Genomic DNA, 9,853 nt, shown 5'->3' with positions numbered 1-9,853 from the left:
CAGAATAAAGGAATCAAGCCACTTGATTCTATTCAGCTCCAAGCAAACCAGCCGCACCCGCAGCTCTGAAGACCAAGATCACTGTCTACGAAGCAGATATCACTCCGTCAAGCAAGCGACACGTCTACCCACTCGCCCTCCACCAGCCACTCCCTTCGAGACGACAGTCTCAATTCTAAGATTGGATCATTCTTAGAATTGGTGGTGAAATCGAAGGCTTTCGATTTTAAACCACCTGGTGGCAGTAAGCTACCACACCTGTGTAGACAGATGTCTACAGTGACACCTCTGTCAGATTAGAAGAACCTGTCAACCCTACACAGCACTGTATCAAGATTCCAATCCAAATTCAAACAAGACTCCCAACCGAGAGTTTGAACTTCAATCCAACCACAAGATTCCATTCAGCTACCACAAGATCCAGTCTCCGAAAGAAGATACTCCACCTCACCCCTACCGTCCTCACCCGAGAACAACACAAATCTGCAACCTCAGCACCTCGGTAACCAACCCCACCACCCTTTCAAGCAGCACACCCAAGCCGAGACCAGCCGATTTAAATCAACTCCTGATATCCTGCGCACCACCTCCTACATCGACACACCACGACTTCAGTCAAGACGCAGTGGACCCAGGCCGACGAGACACATCCGAGAGAAAATCTCATCCGCCATCCAAAACTACCGTCACCAATCACCGTGAGTATAAACCATAGACTCCCACTAATTTCCCCCTTTTTTTTTAATTCAGGGGCCGGACGAGAACCCGCCTCCACCCCCACCCCTCCATGACCACCCACACCAGGAGCCCCGCATCGGTCAGGCCCCGACCCGCCTAACCCACCTCCACCCCTTCCACCCAGACCAGGAGCTTCACAGCAGTTAGGCCCGGACCCGCCTAACATACCTGCTCTTCGCTTCGGGTCAGCGTTCGCGCTTAACCCACCTCCACCCACCGCCAACCTTGGCTCACCGAAAATTGCTGACACTGCCGTCAGCAGAACGTCAACACAGCCCACGCAGAATTATTGGAACTAACTCTTTTTTTACGTCACTAAGGTAACAGTGCAATATAAACCACGTGTCAAAGGCATAAAATAATCATTTTAATTACAATTCCTAAGATATATTAGTGTAATTTTAACTTCCGAGAAAGATCACAAAACAACAACAAATGTTATGATTATTGATTTTGATTTGATTATTATAGGTTTATTCAACAATATTAAATACAATTAGACATACATATATACATACGGTGCTTTATATAAATATATACATAAAATTAATTACCTGTTATATGTAATTTCCCCAATTTATAACTTTATATATTTGTACATGCAATAATTTTTTTTTAGATTTAACTATTACCTTCATATATATATTGTACCTCATATTTACAATTTTATGACATTATTATCACCCCATTTTTATCCATTGTGCCATTTTGATATGCATTTTATCAGTTAAGTGATTCTTGCTTGCATATTACCTATTGATAACTTATACCTCTCTTCTTAACTATAACACACTATCTTTTAGGTAATGCATGCATCCCTAGTTAGACACTAAAATGGCTTCAGGAACGAGTTCCAAATTCAAGAATATAATTGACTCATTCCTTTTTCCATCGAAAGAAAAGGAATCCCCCAGTGACATCGATCATTCCACACCCAAAGTAGATTCTACAAATATTCCCGAGAATAACGTTGACAACCCACACATAGAATATGCCTCATCCCACGTTGAACTGCTTGACGCAAACCAACAACTCTTACCCCTCAACCCCTCCCCACACCTCACCACAACTCAGTTGCCCCTCATGTAGACCCCCAACAACAACCCCCAAACCCCACAACCCATGCATACGAGAACTTAGCCTTCCCTTCTCCCAACCTCACGTCAAGGCAAACAGCCTTCACCCCACATCCCTACCCAACACCTAACCCTGCCCCAAATCCATCGCAACATCCTCACCCACAACTCCCACCACATACATCCCAACTCCAACCTACAATAATCAATAACTACCAAACTATCTCCCCTCTAACCGAAATCCCCACCTTCTCTCAAACTAGTGGACTCTCCATCACTGACTTCCTGACGGCATGTGACCTTTTTTTCTCTAAAAATCCTAACTACTCTAACTTAGAGAAGATAAATCTCTGCCGCCCACACCACTCAACATATCAAGACCAACACGGCCAGGTAAATACTGCAACCTACACAAAACCACAACTCACTCCAACGAGGAATGTTCTCAACAAAGATCACAACCACATCCTCATCAGAAAACAAACAAACCAGTTACGGCATCACAACAAACACCGTCCTCCCACAGAGCATCAAACTCAACACACACAACCCAACACCGATTGGGGGAACGCGTACCAGCCTCACGCACCAGACCACCATAGGAACGTCCGACCCACCTCACAACTATATCACTCTAAAGGTAACACTAGATCAAACCAGTGTTGAGATGATGGTTGATACAGGCACAAACCTGAACCTCATACCCAGAGCTCTCTACGAAGCACTTAATGACCCACCCCAAATCCAGTACTCCAACACAGAAGGCCTACTGATAGAAGGAAGTACCATATCACTTCATGATAGGATAGACTTAGATATAGAAATTAACAAATCCCAGGTAGGCCTCACATCCTTCCACTTAGCTGATGAATGGAGTCTCGACCACCAAGGTAAATTATAATAGGTTTAAAGTCCCTACGAGACTGGAAGTCCATCATCAACTTAGATACCAACAAAATCTCCTTCCGAGACGAAAATGACGACTCCAAAATTCCTGAAACACCCGACCCAGACACACAACCTCTTTCATGTCTATCTGGCTTAAATAACCCCTCTCCAACTAAGAGCTACTCATTCCGTCCACCACCTTATGTCACTTCAAAGGCATTGATGTCTAACACAGTCATCATACCCCCTAGACATTCAATAACAGTCCCACTATATATACCCGGAGCAATCCAACACCAGGATGTCATAATTGACCCAGTCACGTCAAGAGTTAACAATATATCCCTCGAACCTTCATGGGATTTAGTGTAAGAAAATAAACACACCCTAGCTATGTTAACGAATCTCTCAGACCAACACCGCAAAATCAGAAAGAACACAAACATTTGTTCAGTCCACCTTCATAATTCCCCAATCCAAGAACCACTCCCACAACACATCAACACTGTAGGACAAACACAAAACCTCACCCCTATCCACCCCAACCAAATAACAACATCAGCCAACGAAGAGATACGTTACAAGCTACTAAACCTCCTCCAAAGGACTAGATCGGCTATCGCCTTAGAAGGTGAACCTCTAGGCAAATGTGATATAACTAAACACCACATCCAAATCCCCCCCAACACCCCCTCCTCATACACCCCTGCTTACCGCATACCCCACAGTAGGAAAACACAAGTAAACAACAGTGTGCATGATATGTTACACCAAGGTGTAATTTCTCACTCGGATTCCCCTAGGAACAGTCCCCTCTTCCGAGCCTCTACCACAGACGGAACCCTACGCCCTGTTGTAGATTTTAGGAAAGTCAATCACCTAACTCAATCTGACCCACACCCACTCCCTGCCATGCAGGATGTCTTGCAATCCATTGGAAACGGGAATTCTGTATTTTCCACAATTGACCTTAAGTCAGCCTTCTGGCAAGTGGAACTGACAGATGAATCAAAACCCGTAACTGCATTCTCTACAGATAAGGGACATTTCCACTTCGAGCGCATGCCCTTTGGCCTTAAGAATGCCCCCTCAACCCAACAGAGATTAATGAATCGCATTTTCAGCGATATGATAGGAATCTCATTATTCGTCTACTTAGACGACCTCATCATCTATAGCCCCACACAAACTGACCACCTCCATATACTAGAGATTATCCTAAAAAGACTAAAAAGCGCGGGATTGAAAATCCAACTAGGAAAGTGCAAATTCCTACAGACGGAACTCACCTTCCTAGGCCATAAGGTAGACGCCCAAGGCATCCATACCACCACAGACAAAATAAATGCCATTGCATCCTTCCCAACCCCTAGAAACGCAGATGAAACAAGAAGTTTCGTAGGACTAGCCTCATACTATAGACACTTCATACAAAATTTTGCACACATAGCATCCCCTCTCACCAAATTCACAAGAAAAGGCGAGACATTCAAATGGTCTGAAGCGGAACAGACAAGCTTCGACACCCTTAAACATGCTCTTACCACAGCTCCTGTCCTAGCCTTTCCTGACATGAAGAAAGAATTCCTTCTTTACACCGACGCCTCCTCTAAAGGAATAGGCGCAGTTCTACAACAGAAGGATGAAAACGGGAAAGAGCACCCCATTGCATACGCAAGTAGAGTACTAAATAAGTCTGAAAGTAATTATTCAACAACCCACAAAGAAGGGCTTGCATTGATATGGGGTTTAAAACATTTCAAATACCTCATACTAGGATATAGGATTAACATCTTTACAGACCACCAACCCCTAGTCTACCTCTTTAACTCTAAAGACCTACATGGCAGAATTGCTAGGTGGAAAACCACCTTACTAGACTTTGACCCTAAAATCACATACTTAGCTGGAAAAGCTAACGTAGTAGCTGACTCACTAAGCAGACAAATCCACATATCGACCTTAACAAAAACCTGTATTCCTATGCAAGACCTTAGAGAATAAATAGACAAAGACCCGACATGGTCTAAAGTAAAACAACATCTACTTTCAAGAACACCCTTACAGTCCCGACCACCTGTCCCTATAGAGGAACTCAAACTGGTCGACGGAATCATAAGGATAACCACTAACGACAGAGAAGTTACTGTCATCCCCAAAGCCCTAGTTCCCAAGGTCCTACACATATTGCACGACAGCGCAATGGGAGGCCACTCAGGCAGGGACAAGACACTGACTACTGCTAGGCATTCATATTTATGGACACATATGAAAAAAGACATAACCACACATATAGACTCATGTGTCACTTGCAACCAATTCAGAGGACCTGACCCCAAACAACTCAATATCAAAGACATCCCACTCCCTGCCGAACCATGGGAAACACTTGGCATTGACCTACTTAAAATGCCAGTGAGCCATCAAGGTTCCAATTATGTACTCACAGCAGTCGACTATCTGTCAAAATACACAATCCTAGTCCCACTACAAGACAAAACAGCAGAGACTGTGGCCAAAGCATTGGTTAACAACATATTCTGCAGGTATAATATACCAAGACAAATGCTGTCTGATAACGGTTCTGAATTCAAGAATGAAGTAATGCGCGAAATAGCACATTTATATAACATAAATCAAACCTTCGCCACTGCCTACCATCCACAAGGGAATGGACTAGTTGAACGCACAAACAGAAAAGTGCTTGAAATCCTCAGACCTTTGGCCAACGATCTTTCGGATAGTTGGGAAGATTGGGAAGATCAAGAGATTCTCCCTTTGGGAAATTTACCCCTTTCCCTACCCTTACCAAAACCGCACCATGACCCTCAACATGCCAACCTCCACCATCCTAAAATCAACTGATGGACAATGGATAACCCTTACCTCCCCAGAAACCATGGCAACCTGCAAGACAGCACGTCCAAACTTCTATATCTGCCCAGCTTACCCATTCCATTTCCAACTAACCAAATCCCAACCTTGCCTCTCAGAACTCACAACACCCAAAGTCAACCTTTCCGAGACATGCGACTTTCGCTTTTTGGACAACACTCAAATACACCACATCCACGTAGGAAATAAACACTTCATATTTCTCCCCCACCCCACAATAGTATCCGTAATATGCCTACACAAACCACCCTCCCACCATAAGATCAACGGCTCTATCACCCTACCTGACACCTGTCACATCTATATGATGGACTCAATGCTCCTACCTAACCAACTCCACTACCAAGGCACTCTAAACACCACCCACAATCTAGGTCCCATAACCCAACTAATACTCCCACCCCTCCCTAAGATCCCCGATACCATCCTCCCAAGTGAGATAGACATGGTACGTCTCCTAAACAAATCAACTACCCTTGATATAGACTCTTTAGATCTACACTATAAAATCTTACCCTATGCCTCCACTGCCCTCTCAACCTTAATCATCATTTTTATAATAATAATAATACTAACAAAATACTTTTGCATGAAATAAATGCTTAAAAAATGTTTTCCCAAATTGTTGTAAACCTAGGATAAGTTTTATCTTGTGTCTCACCAATATCTTACCACAGATAGTGCCATACAAACTCACAGATAAGAGTTTCTCAGAAAACATACTATAGTGACATACAAACTCACAGATAAGAGTTTCTCGGAAATAATATATAAGTGTTACACAAACTCATAGATAAAAGTTGAAAATATATATAAATACTGGTGAAACACAACCTTATTCCCCATTCAGAGACACAACATCACATACCCATTATTTCTTGTTCAACATGTCCTCTTGGGACCCTCATAATCAATTCAACATCATACCCCCCCTTCTCCACCTATAACCACCCAAAGATTTTGTGTCTCTGACTATATAACTATATATATATATATATATATATATATATATATATATATATATATCAATATTATATTTGTTAACCATGTACCATTAGGTGCCGGGTGCCACCTAACCCCAGGGGGAGGGCGATATGTATACACCATCACCATTCCCATGCACCATGCACCCAGACATCACGGCACATTGACATCCGTTCTGATCGTCAAACTGACGCCAATTGAATCAGCAGTTTTTGCCGGGCGCCCGGAAGCAAACACACACACGAACACACAATAGATACCATCAATCACCAACCCCGATTAACACACGGGAACACAATACTGTTCAACCCTTTCCCCCTGGATATATATTATGTATACAACATATCATGTTAGTACAATTATGAACCTAGAACAATTTATATAGGGCGAAACAACCCCACTAAAAACGTTAACAAAGTGACTCAAAGCACCTCAAAATTCACCAAACTCAGCATTTCCCGGAAGGAAACCCCAGTGCACACGACCAGGAGCAGGTGTGTGAGATGTGCTCTAGGGACTAGAAGTTAGTGAGTGAGGTGGCCTAGAGCTCAAAACTATATAGAAAACAATTGTGAAAGAAAGCTGTGCAACGTGTGTTAGTGATCTTTTCTTTTTTTAACCAGACTGTATGATAATAGTGTATTGAAACTAGATAAATTCCAATTTTGTAATAAAAAGAAGAAAAGTGACGTTTTGGAAGTTTATCTAGCCCGCACTAAGTCCTCCTTATGTAACCCTCAACACTAAAAGGGTTACAATACATATATATATACATATATATATATATATATATATATATACATATACATATATAATAATACATATATACATATATACATATATATAATACATATATATACATATATACATATATATACATATACACATATATATACATATACATATATAATTATATATACATATATATATATATACATATATATATATATATATATATATACACATATATATATATATATACACATTATATATATATATATATATATATATATATATAATTGTGTGTGTGTGTTGTGTGTGTGTGTGTGTGTGTGTGTGTGTGTGTGTGTGTGTGTGTTACACATGTCCACAGCTCTATTTGAAACAACACTTTCAATGTGTATGTCCAATTTTCTCTTTATTTTCACCTACAACTACCAACAGATTTTTCTCACAATAGTTCCCAGTGTGGTGCGTGCGTGTGTGTGTGTGTGTGTGTGTGTGTGTGTGTGTGTGTGTGTGTGTGTGTGTGTGTGTGTGTGTGTGTGTGTGTGTGTGCGCGCGCGCGTGCGTGCGTGACGCTGGCTTGTAACAGTGTGTAACAACCATTTTGATTCCAATTTTCTTAATACTATAACCCTTCACCAAGTCCGGGGGAGACTTCTATGACATCAAGCATTATATTTATCTGTTTTATACATCCTGACAGATACAGTTTACTGCCATCTTCACGCTGTTGACATTCTAATAAATAATTTTAAATTTCAATAAATTTGACCCATTCTTTTTTCATTCTAATCTGCACATATATTCTCCCATTTACACAAACGTTTTAATAAAGCACGTAATGTTTTAGTGTCACACTGTAAATGTGAATTTTTATTTTTAAAAGATGATGCGTATACTGTATTCCGCCTTAGCAACCGACCCCGGACTGTCAAGTTCAAATAATTTCGTTCTTATGCAGAAATGTCTGGTGTTAAGCTACATTCCGCCCTCCCACCACTTTCTACACCAGACTTAAGAAATATACATTTTTTTCATATGGACGTCCCACCAACTCTTCGACAATTCAATAATCTGCAACACCAACATTCACACATTTTATTTACTACCTGGCAACTCGCTCCCATAAACCCTCCCCCGTCATACGAACTCCGACACACCATCTACGGTAACTACCATATGGAGAACTGTACAGTCAACGCTTGCTTATACCTCTGTAATATCAATTAATTCAGTCTAGATCATCACTGTTATAAATAATATCTCCTGGCAATAGACTAAAGAAAAACCGTAGAGGACAGCCGTCAGGTCAAAGGATCCATGCGCTGTTTCAATTTTAACAAAATACTTAAAAGATATTTCGTGCACGCACTTTGCAAGCACAACATTATACTTGCATCCGGCTAAAAGTGACACTGCCACATCCACGCAGTTTGTTCTTTATTTCGTCTTGTTGAAAATGAACCACCAAATATCAGTGGCTGTGAAATAATGAAAACATGTATAAGGAACAAACTCCATGACACAGAATTAAAAATATCGTGAAACATGTTGCCACATAATAAACAAAGTAAATGAAAGTGAAAAGCTATGTAAAGTTTGATCAACCGAACAGCTACCGGTAAGGCATGCAAAGCACTCCAGCCTTATCGACTAAGTCTATGATCCATAAATATTCAATAAGAATGACACATTCCTTGCCTACATACCTTTCCTCAAATGTCAACAACACGGAACAATTCAAGAATATTTTGGTTCCACAAGTTACACAAATGTAAGAAATACATCTGCATTCTTACTATTGATGATATTCATCTAGTCCTACATTGATCTCATGTACATACCGTTGGTGTGGAGTTTCGAAGCGTTGAAAGCAGGCTTGTTACATGCATCTTGCACTGAAGATAATTTTCGCGAACGTGAAATTTGACCTCTGTTGCAACTAGATTTAGAACACAAATCTATCACTCCATAATTCAATACCTTGTTTCAGTTCCCTGTCGTAAATTCAAGATCACAGTTCACTGAACCACAGTGAGTCTCCTCTTTTTCAACAGATTTTCCGAGACTAGCAGTGGTGGTTGTCACGAGAACAATTTTTTCATCTGAGTCCCCAACAGCTTAGCTTGAAAGTGCTGCTTCCGATGTCTTAACGGCGACGTGTACGTATAATATTAGACTACTTTCCGTTTCTTGTGCAAAGATTTTCTTCTTATATCAGTGGGACATACTCAGACGACACACAACAAAAATAAACACTTAAAATTAAAGTAATTTGGGGTTAGTGCCCGGAACGCCGACTACATCCACCTAGAATGCCCGCCTGGTGGAGAGTGGAGGGTGTTATAGCTTGCAGCAGAACACATTTTTCAGACGCGGCTTTGAAAGAGTTGCCATACGCCTCTTGGTGTTTCATCTATCCAGACCTTTAAATCAATCGAATACTTAAATTCCTTTTCAGACATATACCTGAAATGTAGTTGATAATGTTCTTTAAAGTTAACTTATACGAAAAATTGACTACTCAAACTAAATAGATGTAAAAT

General features: G+C 41.0%; 1 protein-coding gene across 1 annotated transcript in view; it reads right to left on the bottom strand.

Moving 5' to 3' along the window:
• Window positions 1-9,650, bottom strand: part of LOC143018631 (transmembrane protein 53-like) — a 77,711-nt gene extending 68,061 nt beyond the window's left edge. The window contains exon 1 of the mRNA XM_076174178.1: window positions 9,152-9,650. Coding sequence (XP_076030293.1) covers window positions 9,152-9,199 — 48 coding nt within the window. The 5' untranslated portion in view covers window positions 9,200-9,650. The remainder of the gene's footprint in view (window positions 1-9,151) is intronic.
• Between the last annotated feature and the right edge of the window lie 203 nt (window positions 9,651-9,853).

Source organism: Oratosquilla oratoria, chromosome 35 (genome assembly GCF_046742065.1).
Source record: "Oratosquilla oratoria isolate Oo_2021 chromosome 35, ASM4674206v1, whole genome shotgun sequence".
Classification (NCBI taxonomy): Eukaryota; Metazoa; Arthropoda; class Malacostraca; order Stomatopoda; family Squillidae; genus Oratosquilla; species Oratosquilla oratoria.
Note: the sequence above shows the minus strand (reverse complement) of the source record. Positions and strands in the feature narration are given on the sequence as shown.